This window comes from Macaca nemestrina, unplaced genomic scaffold, assembly GCF_043159975.1.
Source record: "Macaca nemestrina isolate mMacNem1 unplaced genomic scaffold, mMacNem.hap1 Scaffold_116, whole genome shotgun sequence".
Lineage (NCBI taxonomy): Eukaryota > Metazoa > Chordata > Mammalia > Primates > Cercopithecidae > Macaca > Macaca nemestrina.
In genome coordinates, this window is record NW_027257599.1 from 153036 (window position 1) to 177506 (window position 24471).

The 24471-nt window shown below is 46.9% G+C and overlaps 1 protein-coding gene across 13 annotated transcripts in view; it reads right to left on the bottom strand.

The window, feature by feature from the left end:
- Nucleotides 1-24471, bottom strand: part of LOC139361244 (disco-interacting protein 2 homolog C-like) — a 65052-nt gene that overhangs the window by 24203 nt on the left and 16378 nt on the right. For 8 of the 13 annotated variants that reach the window (XR_011618804.1, XM_071089822.1, XM_071089823.1 and 5 more), the window contains 2 exons: nucleotides 23620-23829; nucleotides 20993-21127 (listed from right to left, as the gene is read on the bottom strand). Coding sequence is in view for 12 of the 13 variants with exons in the window: in XM_071089822.1 (XP_070945923.1) it covers nucleotides 20993-21127; nucleotides 23620-23829 (345 nt within the window). In the remaining variant the exon portion in view is untranslated. Of the gene's footprint in view, nucleotides 1-8302; nucleotides 9563-9590; nucleotides 10833-16859; nucleotides 17101-20992; nucleotides 21128-23619; nucleotides 23830-24471 lie in introns of those variants that run through there. The other 5 variants (XM_071089829.1, XM_071089827.1, XM_071089826.1 and 2 more) reach the window with 5 other exon arrangements.

The following is a 24471-nucleotide window of genomic DNA, read 5'->3' on the forward strand; positions in this document are numbered from 1 at the left end:
TGTGAGCTGAGTTAAAAATCAAAATTGAGAGAGTGCAATGCATTCTTAGTTTTTAAAATAAAATGCTAATAGAGAACGTTTTGTAAGAATGTAAAATGTTACATCTTTGTTTAGAATTTAAGAATAATAATTTGCTTCTGAGATCTTTGCGACTGAGATTTGAAATCTTAAGTATGGTTTTTTCTTCCATGTTTTATACATATGCACGTGTACACATATATGTAAGGTATATAAAAGGAAAATAAGCGTGTCTGTATTCACATTTATATACACTTCCATAATGTGTATACTTCTAGTCACACATAGGTCTAAGAGACTATGACGTGACTTGATAACCATGAGAGGGTAATCGCGCCTCCCGCGTTCCAGGCCTCACACAGCCCGTGCCAGGTTTTGGAAGTAGGAGTTTGTCTGCAGCCACTGCGGGAAGCATGTGGTTGCCAGGATTGCCTAGAGCTCCAGGCTGTCTCCAGTCCCAGCCTCCCTGGGGTAGAAGCTGCCCTACCAGGGGCCTGGACATGGACGTTAGGGCCTGGAGCCAGGGACCGCTCCTGAAGTGGGGGGCTCCCCTCACGGCTGGGCATGACAACCGAGGATAGGAGGCGGAACCAGCCTCGGGCCAGTGCACGGCCTCCCTGAAGTGCTTGCGGGAAGCCCCAGCTGCACTTTGATGACCCCATAGACAGCACCACAATCTGTGAGATCCCCCTGGCCCACCCCTCAGGTTCCTAAAATGATGAAGGTTTCCTGAGCTGCGAATTTTTAGATCTAGGCTAAAAAGTCCTGGGACAGACTCACAGGGTTCTTTATGTAGAAATGATGAGTGTGCTGGTGACTCAGAGCAGGCACTGTACCCTCACTCCAGGGTCCTTTGTGCCAGGTGGAAACGAGCGTGTGGGTCACCCAGAGTCCCTGCATCCTCACTCCAGGCACTGCTCTTTGGTTTCTTAATTAAAAGCCTAAAAGCCTTGATAATGAAAATGTATTCTCCCCAGAGAGTCGAGTTTCCGGTTATGGAGGCTCACCAGTAAATGCCGTGCCAGGTCAAATATGCTGAGATCTGGGCCAGGTCCTGCTTCCTGCCCACGGCCAAAGCAGGTACTTCATTTGGGAGGTGACCCGGGGGATATCTGAGAGGCCTGCCGGTCCCCGAGGGATGAATCCGCTGGCCTTCACATTCTGCTCCGGCCTCCATCAGCTCCTTCCTACCTGCAAACTGCCGGCTTTGACGTTGCCATCATTGGAGATATGTTAGGGACTTGGTATGGGTTGATGCCCATAGGACCAGCAGATCGTGAAAAGGTGGGAACCAGGGCTGGGAGGGTGGTGACCACGGCCAAACTGAGAAGCGTGGTGGGCTGGAAGGTCCATTTTCTGTCTGAGGTGTTTTTTAAAATAAAAAACAGTGTCTCAGGGACATGAGAGGGGAGGCCACAGACGGGGAGAATGCATCTGTAAAAGACTTATCTGATAAAGGCTGTTATCCAAACCGTGCAAGGAACTCTCAAAACTCAACAAGAAAATGAACAACCTGATTAAAAATGGACGAAAGACCTGGACAGATATCCCAACAAAGAAGATACACAGATGGCAAATCTACACGTGGAAACATGACCCGCGTCTTATGTCATAGGGCGAGGCGTCACTGTGCACCCATCGGCCTGGCCAAAACCTGAACTCCGACACCACCACGTGCTGGTGGGTGTGTGGGCATCAGGACCCTCACTCATCGCTGGGGGAAGTGGGGCAGCTCCTGTGGGAGGCAGCGTGGCGGTTTTCCGTGGAACTAAGCTCTCCGACCACAGGAGCAATCACAGTCCTGGACGTTTACTCGGAGGAGCTGAAAGTTTACTTCCATGCGGAAATGTGCACACAGACGTTGACAGCAGCTTTATAATTGCCAAAACTAGAAAGCAACCAAGATGCCCTTCAGTAGGTGAATGGATAAACTGTGGTATGTCAGATACTGGGATATTATTCAGCACTAAAAAGAACTGGACCCCTAAGCCATGAAAAGACACAGAAGGATCTTAAACGCATGTTGCTAAGTGAGACTCCAATCTGGAAAGGCTGCCTGCTGTCTGAGTCCAACTACAGCACAGTCTGGAAAAGGCAAAGCTGTGGAGACAGTCAAACAATCAGCGGCTGTCAGGGGTTGGGGAGGGGAGAGATGAATGGGAGGAGCATAGGGGGTGTGTAGGGTGGGGCAGCAACTCCAGGTGGGGCTTTCATGGGGGATCCATGCCGTTCCACGTCTGTGAAACCCACAGAGTGAGCAGCAGCAGGCCGAGTCCTCGTGTGAGCTGTGAACTGTGGGTGGTGGTGCCGTGTTGATGCGGGTATGTCGGTCGTACAGACATGCTGGTCTGGTGAGGGCAGGAGAATGATGGAGGCTGTGCCTGTGCTGGGAAAGGATATGTGAGGACTCTCTGTACTTTCCTCTTGATTTTGCTATGAACGGAAAACTGCTTTTAAAAACGTCTATTGAAAAGGCAAACAAAAGAGTGCTGGCCAGACAACATCAGTGTGAGGGTGTGGCTTGTGTTCTACGTTCAGAATTTCCCTTTAAGAATACACATATCTAAATTTTTCAAAGTTAAACCTTTGCATTAAGTAACTCACTACAAAGTTACAGTATCAGCTTGAGCACTGCCAGGATGGCCAGGATCCTGTATCCTGACCGGCTTCTCCCCTTACAGGTGCAGTTGACGTCCATGGCTACATCTCAGTAAGCGGCAGGGCTGGAATCAGGAGTCAGGCTTTGCGGGACAGAGAGGAAGTGAGACCTTGTAAGCACGTGGCTGAGGGCGGGCAGGGAGGAGCCCGTGGCGCAGGGGGCCGGCAGGGATGACTTTTTGACCAGTTTTCCTTATCGCTGAGGCCTTCTTAGACTTGGGGAGTTGGGAGTCCCCACTCTCGGGTGCCTCAGAAACCAAAGGCTGCTTGTAATGCTCAAGTTCCAGATGCCTCAGGGGAGGTACCTGGGTTGTTGGGTGCAGTTCCGTTATTTGCTGCTTGGTGGGATTTGCCCGCAGCATTTCTGGTTGTTTTTAAGAGCTGATGTTTGAGCTGCTTAAAATCACATATGGATGTCGATTTATCTATAAAAGTTAAGAATGGAATTTGAGTGCAAAGAGTTGTGAAAATGCTCAAGGTTATGTACTAATGTATACATTACATTTGTGGAAGTATTTGAAAGTGCAGGATTTACATTAAACACTTCTCTTGATTTTTGTAATATCTGTCATTTTCCCATTTGATTAATAGATGTCAGAGGGCTTAAATTTTGAGTGCCTGAATTCACTGAAATTAAAACTTCTTACATCAAATGTAATTGAACTGAATGTAGCAACAGTGCATACTTTTAGAAGTACTGATTTAAAAAAAATATATAAAAACACATATCCATGAACATGCAGATGGGGGCAACATATTAAACCATGGAAGTAGAATTAGTATTGTTTTCTGAGAAGACAAATTTTTAAAAAGTCAAGGGGTTTTATAACTTTCTAGTTTCCAACTTATTTGCCCTAAAGTGGAAGATTGACAGCAGCAGAAGAGGAGATCCTGGGCCAGTGCAGGCTCTGGGAGCAGCGGGGTGAGTGCTGGAAGGAGCTGGCTGGAGGCAGAGCAGGGAGGTGCTCAGGCAGGCCAGGACGGCCTCAGGGCACGCGGCTCAGTGAGTGAGAAAAGGTTCACATTTCTTGGAGAGCCCTTGACTCTGCCCACGGAAAACCCAAACTCCTTCCAACGGGGATGTGCATCTCATGTAAAAGTTGTTACTCCCAGAAAGAAAACCAGTGGAAGTAGAAATTTTACGTATGCAGAAATTACTTCAAATTTGTTTCTAACCTTATCCTTTTCTTCCCCCATCTTAATGTGTGGTGACTTTCTGCAGGTGACGCACACATCTTAGGAGAGCGCTGTATTTCAGTTGCTGTTGGCTCTGATGTGACTTTGTGGTGTCCGATGTTCTGGTTCTGAGGTTCTGCCCAGAACGTGGCTCCTCCCTGCTGAGTGTTGCTTGTTGAAGGCCCATGTGGAAACTTTTCCTGTAAGCTCGTTGACCGCAGCAGTCTTGGTTCAGAAACCTTTGGACCTCCTGAGACTTCACACAGCCTTCTAACCTTTCTAGTGTGACCTTTTCATTTTACTGTTCCCCATTAACCCAGATGTTTTCCAGAATGTAAGTAATCTGCTGAATGCAGGGTCGGGGGTGCCCTCCGTTGGCTCTGGGGAGAAGCATGGCTGTTTCTCCGGGTGGAGCTTCCCGCCCACCATGGTGTGCTCCAAGCCGCAGCAGGGTTCTTTGGCAGAAATAATCGTCGAAGGCCTGCGTGGTATGGCTGTGGGTATGCGACCTCGCGGCCATACCGGCCCCTCCCCATCAGTGGTACCACAGAGAGGAGCAGGGGGAGGCCTGATGTGCTTCTGAGACTGCGATGTCCGTGTGTAACTAGACATGCAGAGAAAGTGTTGGAGATGAGCAGGAGACGGTGTCTGTCCCTGATGAGCTTAGCCGTGCCCTTGAGAGGGTCAGGTTTCTGTGCGGCTGATCTGGACTCAGCCTGGCTGTGCCAGTGCAGATGACTGCTGGGCTTTGGCAAGGCTGCACCCACTGTCCGTCTGAAACGGCTCCCTTCCCAGGCTCGCTGTGCCAGCTGGGCGCCCAGGCCTGATTTCCCGCCAGGACGGAGGCCCTGTGTATGTGTTGGGGAAGGGGGAGGTGGGAGTCCTGCTTTATTGCCGTATCCAATGCCACGTGGGGTCAGCACTCAGGAAACATGTGCTGTGTGGGTCAGCGATTGAGTTCAGAAACCTGGAAAATTCAGCAGTGTAGGCTTTGGCCATGACCTGTCCAGCCCTGCGGCTCTTTGTTTCTGTCTCTGAATTTCCTGCCATAGCATCCTCCTCCTTCCAGGGGCCCCTGTTCCCATATGGCTGTTGGCAGCTTCACAGGTTCCTCTGCCTCCCCTCCCGGGCCCTGGTGTGGCTGGGGCAGCTAGTAGCTATGCAGATCCCACAGCCAGTAGACGGTTGGTGCCAACGTCTTGGGCCTGGGGTACCTGAGTCAACGACTCCAGTACATGGCTGAGCTTACCCCGAATGTCTGGATCGGAAGGCCTTAGGTTGCAGAAAGGTGGGAGTTCGATATCAAAGGACAGCCTGCAATGCAGAAGGGGAAATGGCTGTGCTGGATGGCCAGCTAGAGGAGTCTGTGCAGAGCCTGGGACCCAGTGCAGACACAGAGCTGACATGGGCAATGCAGTGACACGGCCACCGTGGAAGTGGGCAAAGTTACAGGCTTCAGACCGATATGGAGGGGCTGGTCTAAAACAATCCTCATTTTCCTTTAATCCTAGCAACTGCTGGCTTTTGGGGTGGGGAAGTGAGATCTGTGGTGGCCGCGAGGAGAGACAGGGATTTTAATTAAACCCCTCTTTCTGGGAGAGGGGAGTAGCCGTTTCTGTAGGGCGGTGAGCATCGTCATCTCAGGCAGCTCAGGCTGCTGTAACGAAACACCATTGACTGAGCGGCTTATGAACAACAGGAATTTGTTTCTCACAGTTCTAGAGGCTGGAAGGCAGGATCAGGGTGCTATTGGGTGGGTTCTGGTGTGGGCTCCTTCCTGGTTGGCACATACCTTCTCTCTGGCCCTGATACAATGGGAGGGTGAGGGATTTGCTGGACCCCTTTGTGAGGCACAAATCCCATTTAAGGGTCTCCAGCCTGAGGAACTCATCACCTCCCAAAGACCTCCTGACAGCATCACATTGAGGGTGAGGATTTCAACCTGTGTTTTGGGGGGCAGGCAGTTCGTAATCGTCACCCTCTTTGTGTATTTCTGACTCAACATTGAGTCTGCCTTTGGCTCTCCAGGGGACAGAGCCTGTGTGGACACTGAGCAAGGTCAGAGCTGCAAGCATGTGCACATCGGGGGCAAGGGAGCTGCCAGGGGTGTGAGAAGGGGGTTTCAGCGTCAATCGGAGCTGCTTTCCTGGCAAATGTACTCATAAGCTATCCTGACAACATTTGCTTTTCACGAAGAGTCGATGAGGCAGTAGGGGCAGCAGGTGGTGTTGCCAGAAGCTTGGAACTGATGGGCAGCAGAGAAGGGGCAGAGGCCACGACCTTGGGGTGGTCAGCAGTGCCAGGTGTCTGCCCTCCAGGACTCACGCCTGTGATTGTGCGGAGACTGAGCCGACCGGGGCTTGCCGGCCAGTGTGGCTCTCATGCAGGTGATTATCGGGGTTGGTTTCTATGTAATGTTCCCTCAACCTCATGCCCCCCCCAACAATTTCTGTGCCTAGCAGAAATCATGCTGCATTTCCTTGATGAAGCCTTGAGTTTCCTGTGGAGATGTAGGAATAGCATGATTTGGCTCACGTCAAAATACTTTGCAGTGAAGCTGCACGGAAGAGGTTTCTAGGCTTCCATTTGACGTTTTCAACAATGCCTGAGTGTTACAGGACTGTCTTGCTTGTTAAAAAGCACCAGATGAAAAAGGCTAGTAGTTAATTATGGAGACTTTTTACATTAGCACAGAGACGGTGGCTTGAGGCAAATTCAGTGTAATGTAGGTGTGTTTGTAAGCCGTCAAAAGGACCATCTCTCCTCCCAAGGCCGTTGGTCAACATCATCTCTAGCCCTGTGGAAAGACAGAAGCAGTGAAGAAAATGTCGGACAAACATTTGGTGTGTTTGTACACTTCTCCCAGAAATCCTAAATGCTTTGCATGTTTCAGCTAATAATTCATTAAAATGGATTATGCTGACCATTTTATAACCTACTTCACTGCTCTCCTGTCTAAATCCATCCCTTTGTGACACATTTTTTTACACTTGGCTCATTTTTTCAATTGTGTTTGCTGTCTTACTCCCATGTAAAGGATAAATGTGCATGTTTGTTGATTTGACTGAGACAGCTAATGCTAAATGTCTCTGTTCCTTGAATGTTGACTTGTGATGGTGTCATTTAAGTCTCTTCTCTTACCCCTTGAGTCAGCAAAATATTCCGTGTTACTTTGAGCAAAACTTGCTCATTAGTGTTATGGAGAGTATAAAAGCAAATGGAATAAGTTTCCTGCCTTCAGGAGGATTGAAATCTCAGTCGGTATGACAGCATGGATGGGAGTCAGCTCAGTTTGCAGCTTTTAAAACATGTTGGAATCTTTCCTCTGCCACTTTTGATGGTGAGACCCTGAGCAAATCATTTCCACAAGCATCATGCTCTCCATCTATGACATGGAAGTAAAAATAGCAATCTTGACAGAATTGTGATGACTACAGACGTGTACCTAACCTCTTATTTACTGCCTCCCGATAGAAGATATTGTAACTCATCCCATTTGAGAGCAGGTGGTGATCACCCCATCCTGTGAGATTCAAGTATAAGTATCTGGAATCCCCCATCTGCAGGTGAGGAAGACCCAGCAGCCCTCACAATGTCTTCTGGAAACTGGATTTTGTTTGAAGGGTGAACTGACTCCAAGTTTCTTCTGTTTTCACGTATTGTCCTTCCTACGTGGCTCCTGGGGTTTTTCCCTTCCTCCCAATCTACATTAACCTGATAACAGCCAGCTATGTTTTCTAGAATTCCCCTAAATTGACTCATGCCAAATACTGAATACAGTAGATTGTGAGGGGTTCATTAAATCACGATAGAGCATCCTAAGAAGGAAAGTAGACACCTTTGTTCTTAAAGGGTCTTCAGCTATCCCACCCTGGAGAAGGTTGCTGATTTCCTTTTCTCCTCGGGCAGTCTTGTTACTATGCATCACTTCTTTTCTCTGAGATGGAGTCTCGCTCTGTCACTCAGGCTGGAGTGCAGTGTCATGATCTTGGCTCACTGCAACCTCCAGCTCCTGGGTTCAAGTGATTCTCCTGCCTCAGCCTCCCGAGTAGCTGGACTACAGGTATGTGCCACCACACCGAGCTAATTTTTGTATTTTTGGTAGAGACAGGGTTTCACAATATTGGTCAGACTGGTCTTGAACTCTTGACCTCGTGATCCATCCACGTTGGCTTCCCAAAGTGTTGGGATTACAGGCATGAGTCACCGTACCCGGCCTGCATCACTTTTTATGCCTCGTCTTCATCCTTACAGCTTCTCCTTCCTAGTGGCCTCAACTCCCAACCCCGGAGTACGGGTCACAACTGTCCATCTTCATGCACCACAGCTTAATTCCCCTTCTTCTCCTCCCCACCATGCCCTATGGGCTGCTTTTCTACAACCAGAGTGGAGACCCAGGGAGATCTGCTAAACTAAGACAGTGCTCACCCCTGGGAGAAAAATTCTACTTCCCAGTTCTCAGTCCTGCTAAACTATTGTTAAGATAAAGAAGGACCATGATAAATCCTATTGGCTAAGAGAAGAAGATTCTCCATGTTGCCATAGGACAAGAGAGGAGGTGACAGAATCTGCAGCCATTTGGTCGAATATGTGATATGTGAGTCATTCTGAGGAATACGTTAAAATTCTGTAGTCAGATCTTGGAAAATGGTAGTTCCAGCAGAGGGAATAATATAACAAAAAACCCAGGCAGAAAACAAGTGTGTGTGTGTGGAGAAGAACAATAATGTGATGTGAATGAAGGGTTCGGTGTCATGAGTGAGAAATGGCTGACCGAAAGTAGGGAGATGCAGAGAGGAAGATACCACGGGAAGACTGAACATCACATTAAGTGATTTAGGTGATTCTGCCTGCAGTGCAAATATTTTGGGCTCTGAAGTGAAGTCATCAAAAGGTTTACGTCTGTAATGGAGGATTGGTCTAGATAGCCTCTCAGATCCCACTCGGCTTTGAGATCCTTGATTCCGGGTCACACCTGCGGGTCTGGAGGGCAGTTCTGCAGGGTCATGAAGGAAGGATTCCAGGAGGCTGGGACACGAAGGGCATTCAGGTGACCACATCAAGAGATCAAGTGGGGTAACAAAAGCCTGAACTAAAAGGAATGCAGTGTAAATATGAAGGAGAAAGAGGAAATGGGAAACTTACTAGAAACGATAAGTAGAGAAAAAGGGGAACGTGTGATTCCAAGGTTTAGAACAGTATTTGTAAGTTACAGTCCCACAACTTCTTGCATAAACAGTATCTAAGAGAGTCATTTTAAGAAGAAGAGCAAACTTCCAAGTTCCACTGAAAGACATCAGCATCTCTGTGGAGTGAATTGGGGAAAGAGAATGAAGAAGTCTGCTCAACTTTTAGACACACAAAATGTGAATTGAATTGCATGAGTGACAACAATGTGAAGATATTTAACAGGAGCTCTTTTTTCTCTTTTTGGCCTACGGTATTTAATCCTTCTATCATTATCGTCCTTTCTCTAATTTGATGTCTTTGAACCTTTATTCAAAAATCTACTACGTATATGTAACATGTTTGTGAGATTATTACTAGACCCTCTAGGAGGTTTCATTAACCCAGTTTTCTCTTATTATACCAATACCACACTATCTTGGTAGTTCAGGTAAGTCCTCCACCGTTTTATTCCAAGTTGTCTTAGCTCTGTTGGGTTCTTTAAATTTCCAGACACATTTTGGAATCCGCTAGTTCATTTCTACTGAAAAATAAAAATAAAAATAAAAATCACGCTGTGATTTTGATTGGAATTGCATTAAACCTCTGATCCACAAGCGCAGAACTGACATCTTAACAATATTGAGCCTGCTGATCCATGGACACAATATATCACTTCATTTATTTAGTTCTTTAATTTATTTCAACATCACTGCCTGCTTTTCAGTGTATAGATCTTACACATCTTTTGTCAGATTTAGTCTGAGGTATTTCATGTTTTGATGTGCTATAATATTGCTTTGTAAATTTCCATTTCCAATTATTTCTTTGCCAGTGTATAAAGAGATATTGCTTATGTGTTTAGCTTGTATCTTGCAAGCTTTCCAAACTCACTTATTAGTAAGTAATTTATTATTATTAGTTTTAGTGGCTTTTTGTGATTTCAGGAGATTTTCCACACAGGTGATCACGTCACCTGCAGATCCAGATAGTTTTAAATCTTTTCTAATAAGGGTGCATTTTATATATTTTAACTTGCCTTATTGCACTGACTAGACTCCAAAAAAATGCTGAAAAGCAGTGAGGAAAAAGTCATCAGGTGGGATGGTAAATACAGCCCTTGTTCTTCCATTTTGACCTGAAGCACCCAGTGTGATCATTTTCTCCTTTGATTTTCGTGAGGACTTTTTGTTTCCTTTTTTTCCTTTATTTTTAAAAAATACACTATCTTTTAGGCAGTTTCACCTTCACAGAAAAATTGAGGGAAAGGTGCAGAGAGTCCTTCTATATGCCTTCCCTTCCCCCACGTGCACAGCCTCCCCCACTAAAAACTCTCCTGCCCAGAGGGAGCGTTTGTAACAATTGAAGAACCGACGTTGACATATTGTCACCCAGAGTCCACAGTTTACATGAGGGCTCCGTCTTGGTGCTGGTTCTATGGGTTTGAACAAAGGTGTCATGACATGTATCCACCATGATAGCATCGTACAGAGCAGTTGCACTAAAATCCTAAAAATTTCCATGTTCCACCTCATCATCTCTCCCTCTTCCCAACACCTGGGAACCACGGATAGTTTCACTCCATAGTCTGGCCTTTTTCTGAATGTCCTTTAGTCTTTTCTGATGGGTCTCTTTTGTGTAGCCGTGCATGTTTAAAGTTCCTAAGTGTCTTTTCATGGCTTGACAGCTCACTTCCTTTCAGTGCTGAAGAATATGCCATTGTTTGGATATATCACAGGTTATTTATCCACTCACCTAGTGAAGAACATTTTGGTTTCTTCGTTGCCTCCAAGTTTGAGCAATTATGAATAAAGCTGCAATAAAATTAGCAATTATGATTAAAGCTTCTATAAATGTCCGTGTGCAGGTTTTTCTGTGAACACAAGTTTTCAACTCCTTTGGATAAATACTGAACAGTGCAATAGCTGGATCACATGTTAAGAGGATATCTCGTGCCCATCAATGATACACTGGATACACAAAATGTGGCACGTATATACCACGGAATACTATGCAACCATAAAAAAGAATGGGTTCCTGTCCTTTACAGGGACATGGATGAAGCTGGAAGCCATCATTCTCAGCAAACTAAAAGAGGAACAGAAAACCAAACACCACATGCTCTCATAAGTGGGAGTTGAACAAGGAGATCACATGGACACGGGGAGGGGAACGACACACACGGGGGCCTGTTGGGTGGAGGCAAGAGGAGGGAGAGCATTAGGACAAATACCTCATGCATGCAGGGCTTAAAACCTAGATGATGGGTTGACAGGTGCAGCAAACCACCATGGCACATGTATACCTATGTAACAGACCTGCACATGTATCCAAGAACTTAAAGTAAAATTTAAAAAATAGGGAGTATAGTTTGGTAAGACAATGTGATAATTTTACAAACACAAAACATGTCATACCCACTTCCCTCAAGTGCTTTCAGCAGCATCCTATTGCTGTTATTAAGAGAATAAAGCATCTACCATCATCTCCCAGCCCCTGCCTGCCTGCCTTCATTCTTGTCTTGTGCCACTTTCTCCCGTGCTTACTTCCTTGCACGTGCCTGTTTCCTGCTGCAAGAGGCATTCTGCACGCACCCCCATCTCTGTTTAGACCGTGGTGTCCCTACACTCCACCCCCCTCAACAATCAACCTCTACTTCTCTCCAGACTGCAAGGGGATCATACCTTCCAGAATGCATCAGTTTTCTACCTCTCATCCCAAGATACGCCAGATTCTTTTACAGCATAAATTTAGAGAACCCCGCTTCCCTTTCTTTGGTGTGCTTTCCTGAATTCTTCATCAAAAACCCATTAGAGTGATTGGCTTATTAGTGCCCATTCTCCCCATCAGGCTGCAGGTTCGTGAGAGCAGGGGCCACGGTCATGTTGGTGAACCACGGTATTCTCAGTGACTATCCATGTGCTTAGAAAGTATTTGCTGAATGAGTAAATGGGTCTGCAGTTCCAACCAAAGCTAGAAGCTTGACTTTGGAAGAATGAAAGTAGATAACGTCTCCAAAGCAGACCCCATAGCATGAGAAAAGAAAGGAAGAACGGAGGCAGAGCTGAAGGATGAATATCGGCACAGGAGTAGGGGAGAGTTCCAGAAATGCTGGGTTTTCACGTGTTTTTACTTACCTCATATCTGTGTTTCCATCTCTGTGTAGCGTGACTCTCACATCCCTCTCAATTTCTACATTTCTTTACTGACAAGGACAGAGGTGGTGCATTGGACACACTACTAACCAGCATACTCTCTCGGACTTGCAAGGAAATGTAGAGAAAACAATGTAGAAATGGTATCTCAGAAGAAAAAAATATCAAAAATATGAGAATAAATGTGGGAAAAAAATCAATGTTTAAAGACAACTTCTCAACATATTTAGGTATCTCTGGGACCTAAAATTTCATCAGAACTCCCCACACTTCTTTCTTTTTACATTGCTGTGTGTGTGTGTGTGTGTGTGTGTGTGTGTGTGTGTGTGTGTGTGTGTGTGTATTCAACAGAAATCTCCAAAAAAAAAAAAAAAAAAAAAAAAAGAATGCTATTGCTAGAATAATGCTACTACAGCGGAGAAAAATGTAATCTTTTCTTCCACCCATCTTAGCTTCATTGGTTGGGGTTCCTATAACAAAAGACAGATGAACCCCCAAAAAAGCAAGCGGAGGCTTATTAGCATGTATATTTCATATATACATGGGAGATACACAGGGAATGAGGGAATCTCAAAGAGACAGCTCAGACCTTTCTTTTATATAACATCTTCAACAAGGATAATAAAGTAAAAGGACTTTGGGTCATTGGGGGCAACAAATTGTGGGAAGGCCAATAAATGATAGATTTTTGTGTAAATTCCTCTGGTGCTGTTTCCTGAATAAGGGTCTGAAGTTGTCTACAGAGATTGACCTGCGTCCTTTCTGGCAGAGAGGGGAGAAAGGGCACTTTTGTCTTTGTATAATATGATTATGTTGTGTGCTTTTCAGAAACTAGAGGGAAGGCCAGAGCGCTTCTTAATTGCTTTCAGCTCAAAATATTTTAGCATGGCGTGTTGTATTCTCTGCACTGTTCCTGCTGCAGATATCTCTAAAGGCATCAGTCGCATCCACAGCACTACTTGTGGGGAAATATTGAGCAGAACTGGAATCAAATGTATAATTCAGCCCCATAGAATCTGAGCCACAGGACAGAGAGAACTGCCCGGGAGTCAAAGCAGACACTGAGCAGCTGACATTCTAAGAGTCTCCTTCCAGTAGATCGGCGCATAAACTCAAGTTCTTTTCACAGATTTGTCTGTGTTTCTTTTTTGGAAAAAAACATAACCCTGTAGCGAAAATGTCTACTTCACAGTGCACCAAAACATCTGGAGCCTTAGCCAGAAGCAGCACAGACCCAGCCAGAAGCAGCACAGACCCAGGCAGCCTGGTGATGTCCGGCGGGGGCAGCCCATAAAATCCATCAGCATGTGGCCCTGCGAGCCGCCACCAGTAACATATGTTTACATGCTAATGAATGTCAGGCTCATTTAGAACAAATTTGCATCCATCAAAGTCAAACAGCGAGCAGAGCAGCACATTTTCCTGTGTGTCAGTGGCCCCTGAGATACCAGGGAGAACTTGAATTGCCTGACCCCTTCAACTTCCAAGCATCCCAGAGGGAAAATGCAGACCCCAGGAAAGGACTGTGCTGGAAACCATTTGTTCTTACAGATGTCCGGAGTAGTCTTGTGACTGACCCAAAGACTCCCCTCTGAGGGTGGGGGAGACCTAGGTTAGGAGAGGGTGAACCGTGCTGCCTTCTAAGACCTTCCTTCTAAGGGAGGGTGGGAGAAACCCAGAGTAGGTGGAGGTGAGCCATGCTGGCAGGACCTTCCTTCTAAGGGAGGGTGGGGAGACCTAGGGTACGTGGAGGTGAGCCATACTGGCAGGACCTTCCTTCTAAGGGAGGGTGGGGGAGACCTAGAGTAGGTAGAGGTGAGCCATGCTGGCAGGAACTTCCCTCTAAGGGAGAGTGGGGGGACCTAGGGTAGCTGGAGGTAAGCCGTGCGGGTAGGATCTTCCTTCTAAGGGAGGACGAAGTGTGCTTTGCTAGACTCTGCGCTTGAGTCTCAGCGTGGCGGACCCAGATGGGAGCAAGTCACTTCTATCCTATGATTCTGGGTGTCCTCATCTGTCATGGAAGGTTTGGTTAGATGAGCTTAAAGTCACTCCAGTTGCAAAGCTGTGTGACTTGTAGATACATGCCAGTGTGAATGACTCACTTCACTTTTACAAGTTGCACAGATAGCCAGGCTTCCCCTTGTATCAGTCAGGAGGTCCCAGAAGACTTTGTCACAGGCAAAGAGGTGATTAAAAGGAGTCACTGACGGGATTCTTTGGAGATCGGTGGGCAGGGCCCAAGGGAAGTGAGAATAGCACTCCCCAGATTATGGGCAAGGGATGCCTGGGGAGGGGCTGCTAACGTGGACAGGCATGAGTAAGAGAGGACTGAGGACAGCTCCTCTCCCTCCTCCACCTTCTACCTGCTGCCAGCAATGAATCCAACCAGCAGCCCTAGGCCAGGCCAGGCTCCCAGAGTCAGAGCCAGGAAGAAGCCAGGCACATGGAGAAGCCACTGGTCCCCACCAACACCAAGGGTGCAGTAAGAATTTTGATGGAAATATTTAAAAACTCATTCAACAACTTCCTATCTCCCCAACCAGCCTCTACATATGATTCCACCTTTTCCGACTCCTGAGCCATCCTCAGGGGTGTCACAGGGGTGGGGCTGCCTGCTCTGCCCAGGGCCTGGGACCCTCCAACCTTCGGAGGTCTGGAGTCCCCTCTCCCCTCCCTGGCAGCAACTGTCTTCTCTGCTGTCAAATTATCACTTCCATCCTCCCACAACACATGAGAATTTAAGACGGGATTTTGGTGGGGACACAGCTAAACCATATCAAAGGGGGGACCTGGGGCTTCCTCATGGGGCTCTGGCATGAGCTTGGGTGACACAGGTTATAAGACCCCATCTGCTTCAGGTTTAATTGCATACCCCAATATTCCCAGGTTGTAGTCCTAACCAAGGACCTCAGAATGTGTCTGTATGTGGAGATAGGCCTTTTAAAGAGGTGATTAAGGTAACGAAGTCATTAGAACTGATGCCCTTGTAAGAAGAGATCAGGACACAGACATCTATAGAGGGACAACCGCACGAGGACACAAGAGAAGATGCCATCTGACAGTCAAGGAGAGATGCCTTAGGAGGAGCCAGTCCTGAACCCACCTTGACCTTGGACCTCCAGACTCCAGGACTATGAGAAATACATCTCTGTCTTTTCACAAAACTGCCTGTGGCAGCCCAACCAGAGCCATGCGCCATCTTTGGTTCTCAGAAATTCCACTTGTTTTTATACTCCTGGATTTTAGGAGGCCCCTGGATGACCAGCATGTGGCTAAAGTTAGAGAAGGAGTTACTTGTGTAAGAGAGCCCCACACATCTCTGAGCGGACACCGTACAGCCCATGAGATATTGGGTGTAGTACCATCCTCTCTTCCCTAGGATATTAAGAACAATATCACAGGAGGGGTGTACAGCCACAGCCCCTGCGTCACTGGGAGCAATAGCATCTTCTCCCCCTCTCAATATAAGGAACAATATCCCAGGGTGGGTGTACATCCCCTGTGATATTGGGTGTAACGTCATCGTCTCCCAATGCGGATATTAAGCATAGTGTCACAGGGGGGTGTATACCTTCTTCGCTATCGGGAATAATATCCTCTCCCCTCAGGACTGTATGCAAAATATCGAAGGGGTTTTACAACTCTTGCGATATGGGCAGTAATATCATCCTCTCCCCACCTAGATGTTAGGAACTCTATCACAGGCGGCCGTACATTTCTTGCGATATTGGGAGTCATATCCTCTCCCATCATGGATATTAAGAACAATATTACAATGGAGGTGTACCACCCACTGCCATATTGAGAGTAATATGCTCTCCCCTTCGGGATATTAGGAACAATATCGCAGGAGGTGTGTACAACCCCTGCGATATTGGGAATAATATCATCCTCTCCCCCTGAATATAAGAAACAATATCACAGGAGGATGTACACCCCCTGTGATATTGGGAGTCATATCATTTTCTCTCCCTCTGGATATTTGGAACAATATCACAGTGGGTGTGTACACCCTCTGCGATTTTGCCACTAGTATCATCGTCTCCCTCCCAGGATATAGGGAACCATATCACAAGGAGGTGTACACCCCCTGCGATACTGGGAGTGATATCGTCCTCTCCCTCCCTGGATACTAGGAACAATATCACTAGGGAGTGTACACCTCCTGCAATATGGAGACTAATATCATCCTCTCGCCCCCTGGATATTAGGAACCATATCATAGGGGTGGTGTACACCCCCTGTAAAATCAGAAGAAATATCATCCTCTCCACCTTTGGATGTTAGGGACAATATCACGGGGGAGGTCTACGCCCCCTTCGACATTGGGAGTTGTATCATCCTCTCCCACCCAGGATATAAGGAACAAGACGACCGAAGGGAGGTACACCCACTGCCATAGTTTCAATAATGTCATCCTCTACCCCCTGGCTGTTAGGAATAACATCATAGTGGGGTGTACACTTTCTTCGATATTGGGAGTGATATCATCCCCTCCCCGCTGGATATCAGGAACAAGTCTATTAATTATTAATATTAATAAATATAAGAAAAATTAAGAGTAATCATCGACATTAATAATCACAATAAAGATAGTAAAATAGTTAAAAATGTTAACGATTACCATTAATAATCAGTAGTAATATCACTACTAATAAAATAATGATATCAGCAATTGTTACTTAAATCAATATTAAGTGATGCTGGTAATAAAATAACAATATTAGCAATTATTTTAAGCATGCATAATCATATATTTAAAATAATTATCCATAACAGTATCCTATTAATAGTATCATTGATAATTGTTAATATCGATCATGGATGTTTAATAATTAATCATATTACTCCTAATACCGCAGGGGGTGTACACCTACCTGTGATGTTGTTCTTAATATCCAGGGACAGAGAGCATGGGATGTTGTTCCTAATTATCAAGGAGGGGAGAGTGCAATATTACTCCCAATATGACAGGGTGTGTACATCCCCCCCAAGGCACTGTTCTTGCCATTCAAAACAAGAGAGGATGACATGACTCCAGATATCGAAGAAAGTGCAAACCCACGTGTGATATTCTTTCTAATATCCAGAAAGGAAGAAGAGGATAGTAATCCTCATATGGCAGGAGGGGTACACTCACTCTGATATTTTTCCAAATATGCCGGGGGAAAAGAGAATAATTGCATTCCCAATATCGCACCAAGGGTTGTACACCCCGTGTGAGATGGTCCTTCATAATGTTTCAAGGCGGGAGGGATGATATTATGACATATATGGCAGAAAGTGTACACTCCCCAGGGATATTGTTCCCATGATCCTGGAGGGAAGGGGATGATATTACTTTAAATATTACAGAAGGTGTACATGCCCCCAGTGATATTGTTTCTAATTTCCACGTGGGAGAGGAAGATATGACACCCAATAATGCAGGGAGTACAAACAGTCCTGGGATATTCTTCTTAACATTCAGGGAGGAAGAGGATATTACTCCCAATACAGACGGGTGTACACCCTCTGACGGTGTACACACTGAGGGTATACACCCATCTGTGAAAGAGTTCATAATTTCCAGAGAGGGAGATGATATTACTCACAATATCATAAACAGGCTGTGAGTCCACCATGGCCCCTAATAGCCAGCGGGAGGAGAAGGGGTGGCTATTAGTCCCCACCTTGTGGGGGTGCCTCACCCCCCTGCGAGGTGACTCCTAATAGCCAGAGGGGGAGAGGGGGTGGCGATTAGTCCCCACCTCGCGAGGGGTGCCTCACCGCCCTGCGATGTGGCTCTTAATATTCGGGGGGGAGAGGGGGTGGCTATTAGTCCTCACATCGTGGGGGAAGGTCCTAAAATAAAATATATGTTAACTATTTAAAGGTGTGAATTTTATTACATATAGAAAAATGTGCGTTTAGCGTACAAATGTGTGCATTTATGTCAAATACATGAAAACACATAATCCAGGTGTTTCGGTTCATACCACTGTAGAGACTTTTCGGTTTCTTTTCATACAACTGCCCAACTGGGGCCCAGAGCCAACACCCACCAGCTGTGTCACTGCGTCTGTTGTTTTACTGTCACACACCGGCCCTACCCCACAAAAAAAAAAAAAAAAAAAAAAAAAAGCCATGGCACTTAATAAAAAATTAATTTTACAACGTTATTAGAGATGACTTGTAGTCCTCTTTGAAGAGACTGCAGCATGTGAAGGATTTCAAATACAACTGTGTTCTGGGTCTCCTGATCTAAGGACCTATCCGCACTGGTGGCTTTAGCAGTGCTTCATGCAAACTTCCAGAAGGCATGTGTGTCATGTCTAAGAGCAAACTAGAGTTCACGCCTCAGCACTGTGTGCCTCTTCTTTCTTCCGTCCCACGGGCACCGTCTTCTCCCAGGGAGCTGGTGCTGTGCTCTGAGGCTCTGTCCCACCAGTCCCTGCCAAGTCCCTGGGGCCACTGTGGAGAACCAGCCTCCGTCTGTCAAAGTGTGTTGTGCAGAAAACAACTCATCCAAATCTGTTTAAAAACCACACATTTGCGACGCCTCTAGGCCTCAGAAGGTGGAGGCAGACAGGTAAAGGCAGCTGCCATGGGGGCTGAAGTTCAAGCCGGTCTGTCCGGCGACTGATGGGCACTGTCTGCAGTGAGCCACTGCACATTTAGCGAGGCTGTCTGGCCCCTCACCTCTGCCAAGCCTCCACCCGTCGAGTCTGGCCTGGATTCTCACACGCCTGCACAGCCTTCATCTGGTTCATAACTCAGCTCACAAAGGGCCCCATACAAAGGCCCCCGTACCGCAGCAAGGACGGCGGTGGTCACACCTGTGGTCATTTATCCTCTCTGCATCTAGCTCCTCTTCCTGAGGCAACAGCACCTCTGAAGTCACAGCCTGGCCTCCCAACTCTTCCCCGTCCCGGGCTTCTTGGCATGTTGCTCTGCTGCACACACCTCAGCAAATACTGCTTATTAGCCAGAATCACCCAGAAATCTCTTAACCTTGATTCTGACTGCTTTTATAATTTGTAATATTTGTACTTCTGGTGTGATTTGAGGAACAACAAATTTTAAAATTAGAGAAGATGTGGTTTTTATTCTCTCCTTTCTACTTGCAACCTTGAAAATTCAAGTAGCAGCAAGGGTTTGTTGAGAGTAACTTCCACCAAAGAGAACCTATTACAAATGTACTACAGAGTGTCAAATAACCACATAGATGTAAAATAGAGATGCAGACACAGATATCAAATCCAATGGTTAAACCAAACTGAGAAATGCTTGCCAGTTTGATAGGACTTCTGAAACTTGACAAAAATGTTGGCTAAGGGATACAAGATGTTATGAGATGAGTGAGATGCTTGGCCTAGAACCACAGGCTCTCTCCTCTTTACAGCAGAAAATCCATAAGGAAGTCAAATCTGAAAGAACCAGGTACCATTGAACGGCATCATCAGTCGTCCTTCCCATCCCTCGGCCAGCTGAGGTGAGTGCAGCCAGTCGTTCACCAACATCCATCATCCATCCTCCAGGCCATGGCTACACTTTACTCCCAGGCTCCCTGTCATTATGTAGATTAGGTAAATCCTAGCCACTCTCACCTTAAGCCTACCCCTGCCAGCGTGGCAATCACCCAGTCCCAACCACAGCAAGGACAGCCGTGTCCGTGGGAACACAGAGCAGCGGTCTGAAAGGAACCTGGATCTCTGAATACCTCATGGAGCAGTCACCAGCCTGGAACATCCTCCCTGACGGCTTTGCAAGACAGAAAAACTCCTTGGTTCCTCAAGCTACAATACTGCAGAGTCTCAGGTCACAGCATCCTTATCTACCCTCGTCAGGAACCGTTCAATGCTCATCAAGACATGAGAACAAAACTGCAGTGGCACAGTCACACTCGACGCAGACCACCTGCTGCTCACATTCATCGTATTAACACCAAAAAGCCACCGTGGTGGATATCCTGGATGTGGACACTCGGCGGCTTTTTGCTGGAGATGCGCTTTGTGCATTTATCGCACGACCATCTTGGCATCAGGAGCTGCAGCGCAGATGGCAGCTGTGCATGTCACAGGGAGTCTTATTCGCTGGAATCTCAGCCAGCTCCCAGCATCAGCTCCCACAGGGTCCTCTCCTCTGGGAGCACGTGCTTGGACGCCACAGTGTCCTGTGGATCCACAAAACCGCGCTGTCCTCCCTGGCCACTGTGCCTGTCCACTGTGCCTGTTGCGGCTCCGATAGTCCTCCGTGTCTACCTGTTGGGGCTCGGATAGGCCGCCTTGTCCGCCTGCGAGTCCCGTGCACTACAAGATTACGCCATTCCAAGGCTGCTCGATGAGGCTTCACACGGGGGCATTGTATTTCATTCACTGCTAGGTTCTACACTGACTTTTATGACCCCGGGGAAGGACTAAGACTTAAATAGAACAGCGGCTAGGTGATACAAACCGCCGCTGTAATCAGAACATACCAAGACCAGGCCACAGGAAGGAAGAAGCAGCCCTGGGCCGCAGCCTGTTACCAAGTCGCTGACATCTCTGTCCAACATGGATAAAAAGACCCTCTTTCCTCCGAAGTCTAAAGCAACATATCGGCCCATCTAACAGTAATTCTGTTGTACATTTAACTTCATCTTGCCCTTCTAAGTGACTGTTCACGGTCTTAACACCTGAACAAGAATTTCTCAGTTGCTGAACCACTGTTCGTTATTCAGCAGATAAAATGGCAGCAGATTGCACCCCAGGAAGAAACACACCCAGTCACGGGCACAGAACGGGACATCAGCACAAACCGTTTCCCAGAAAAAAACGCATCTCTGCTTTGGGACATACCATCCCCGGTCTCCATGAGCTCGGCGTTGCAGTACTTGGGCGCTGTCCGGGACCCCGTGGAACCCTGTGGTCGCTCCATCTGTATGGAGTGCTCTGAGGTGTACGTGGTTACGTCAGGAGGTGCAGAATGATTATCTGTAAAGAAGCACATCATGAGTGTTTCTGGTGGTTGTGGCGTTTGCTCTGCAGGTTGAGCAAGCCATAGCTCAGGAAGAGACGGGAGCGCAGACGCTCACCCTGGGGGTGCCGTGAGAAGCCAAAGCCGATCTCAGCCACGTCTGCCACAAACATCTGGCACAAAGGGGGACCCCAGCATAACTCATGTTGCCGAAAATGGAGTAGAGTTCGGTGAAACCTCAATTTCCTAACAGGAGCCACGTCAGCGGCATTTTAACTAGAATAACGTTAGACCGGCAATGGCAGGGCGCCAGGAAGCGTGTGTGTGTTCATGGAAGGGTCCCGTTTCCTGTCGGCCACCGTCCACACAGCCCAGGGCTTTACTCGCGCTTTGGAGCCCAGGGCCTGGAAATGGAAACCCAGCTCTGAAAACTTCTGGGGATTTGGGGATGTCCCTAAAGCTCTCCGTGCCTCAGTTTCTTCAACAAATGGGAACAGTAATGGCTATGACCATGTAGGATCGGGGCGGGGGGGTTGGCCAGTGTGACTATGTTGTGCCTGGACTCCTTAGAACACTCACGCACACATGATCACAGATGCTAAGTTCTCATTCACAGGCTTCTGATTATCTCAGAAGGTCAAATGCACATCTGACTTTTTACTTCTCTTCTTTTGCCACACAAAATATTTCTGCTCTTCAAGTTTCATTATTTTGTCACAGCTTTTCCAAAAAACTCCCAAACTTATAGAAAATTTCCAGATAGTCTAGGAGGATTATCTTTGTGCCCAATTAGAAATTACCGGAACGCGATCAGCCGAGAGTTACATTTGGGTCACACTGAGCCCTGACGTACATGAGTTAGGAGCCCCTCATAGTTTGGATAAATTAATTCTTTGTACTAAAACTTCCTCCAGTATTGAAAGGGTAAACCCACAAAGGGAGGCCCAAGTGCAGTGATCCATTTATTCAAAAATATGTGTTTTCCTTGGTAAGATTCTGTGCATTTTCTTAAAATTGAATAAAATCCGAGGATACAAATGCTTCCACCAAGTGGCAGAGGCGGTGTCTGGCCTCCCCGTTCACGTCTGGCAGAGCCTTGGCCACTATCCTGCAATCCAATATACACATGGAATTTTATTATGGAAAAATACGTAGCAGTCACACATTTCTGTTCAATGTTTAGCCTGCTGTGATTTCAGGTAGGGTTATTAATTCACATAAACGAGTGTACATGTTCCTGAAACTGTGTCCAACTGAAGTTTAACACTGCTTTGCATTTGAGTACTACTTTGCAAACTTTTAAAGAGTATTTCTGTTTTCTCCTTTATACTCACAACAGTTGAGAGAGAAAAATTATTGTTTTCAATTTTTTTTCCCTCACTCAAGCCTAAAGCAGGAGAAGGGACTTCAAGATCCCAGCAGCAGTTATTGGGAAAAGTGAGACAGACCCAGCTCTCCTGACAGCAAACTCCTGTTCCAGACAGAAAACAGTTGACGCTTTCAGTGTCAGTGAGCACCGAAGGGGCTGGGACCCAAGTCAATCCCAAACACCTCTGGGTGTGAAGGAGTCAGTGATCTAGAAGTGAACATTCTGGGGTTCTGGGGTGTCTGTCGGCTATCTGATCACACATGACGTCCACCTGCTTCCCACTGAGGGTTTTGCAGAGATCAGGCTTTCCTGTGGTAGCTGGTGCCGGGAGGGTCTGAGCCTGCGGCTCGTGCTCCGTTATCGGCGACGTGGTACACAGTCATCTCCGGTTACTGCTTTAATAGAGACACACACCAAAACCTATTCAACCCAAGTCCCATACTTGATGGAAAACATTTTCTCCTGAACCATTCAAAGGCAGAGCGACGCGAGGCTCATCGTGGCTCCCCCACGTGTCGACTCTAGCTCTAGTAATTCTCACTTCACTCCTTTTCCACGGCATCTTCAAACGTTGTAGGGCAGTGATCCTAACTTTGCTCTTTTTCTAATACAGAGGATCTCCCTTGTCATAGAACCTACACAAGACAGTGCGCCACGCCCAAGAAATCTGAACACCTGTGGCAGACAGCAGCGTAAAGCGGCCGTGCTTAAAGCCCTCGTTTCCTTAAATGACTCCCGTGGTCAGGAGGAGCACACTTTAAAACCCTGTCCTGTTGCCTGGGACTGTTAAGGTTTCACGCAGGAGCATAAGTGAGAAGAAAAGATAGAAGCGGATATGGCTGCAGGATTCCCCAGGAACACGAAAGGACTTATAAACAGAAGGCCCCTGGAATTCGGATATGGCTGCGGGATTCCCCAGTAACAAGGCCCCTGGAATTCCAGCTGTGGGAGGAACCTGGGCATGAGAAAAGCAGTACAGCAGCTTCCAGAAACAATCCAACCAAAGCACCCCAGGGGCCAGAGGGGCTCTGCGCTCTTTCCACTAAGGGATTCCACAGCCAAGATACAAACAGAGGAAAACGTGCACACACAAAGGGGTTTAGACAACAGGCACAGAAAGACACTGTGAAGCGTGCTCACCCATGGGGGTCTGGGCCATGACATCCGCTAGCCTGTGGGCAGCTCTGCTGCCCCCGCTCTGCGTGGAGGACGAGGAGGTGGTGGACGTGGTGGAGCCGTGGATGGCCTGACTGATCCAGTGCTCCACTTTGATGCTGCCCTGGCTGGAGGTCGGGGCGCCCTGGGAGTCCACCTGCACTGAGCCTTCATCTTCTGAGCCATAAGAGGTATCTGTGTAAGAAGAAAGGCAATTTGCTATATGTTGCAGCAAAAACAGGCACTACAATCTCAGTCCGTCCAACACAGATTTACTTCACGCAAGTCTGAACAGTTGTTTAATGACTTTTTGCCGTAGACACTCTTGAGAATTTAAACCACTTTTCAGATAATGAACCATTTATTTTAGCATAATGAATTTTGCTTCCAAAGCACCTTATACAAACATGCTATAAGATGTTTGATACTGTCATCTCAAAGATGCACTGACACATTTCCTCTACACAGCAGTTTGGGAAGAAACCAAGTGTTTTCTTGTGTCAGTCAGAAAGTGAGAGGGCAAGGGGAGGCGGAGGGCCTGTGCAGCTCTCAGGAGTCTCAGTGTGACTATGTTTAGCCCCGGTTAGTCCTGAGATGCTCTTCTGGGCTCTGATTTATTTCTACGTTGGTGTGTGTGTTAGATACCCTTGCAGGTGATTTTTGCATCTGTGTGTTAGTTACCCATAGAGCTGATTTATTTCTACATCGGTGTGTTAGATACCCATGCAGGTGATTTCTGCGTCTGTGTGTTAGTTACCCATACAACTGATTTCTTTCTATGTCAGTGTGTTAGATACCCATGCAGCTGATTTATTTCTACATCGGTGTGTTCGATAC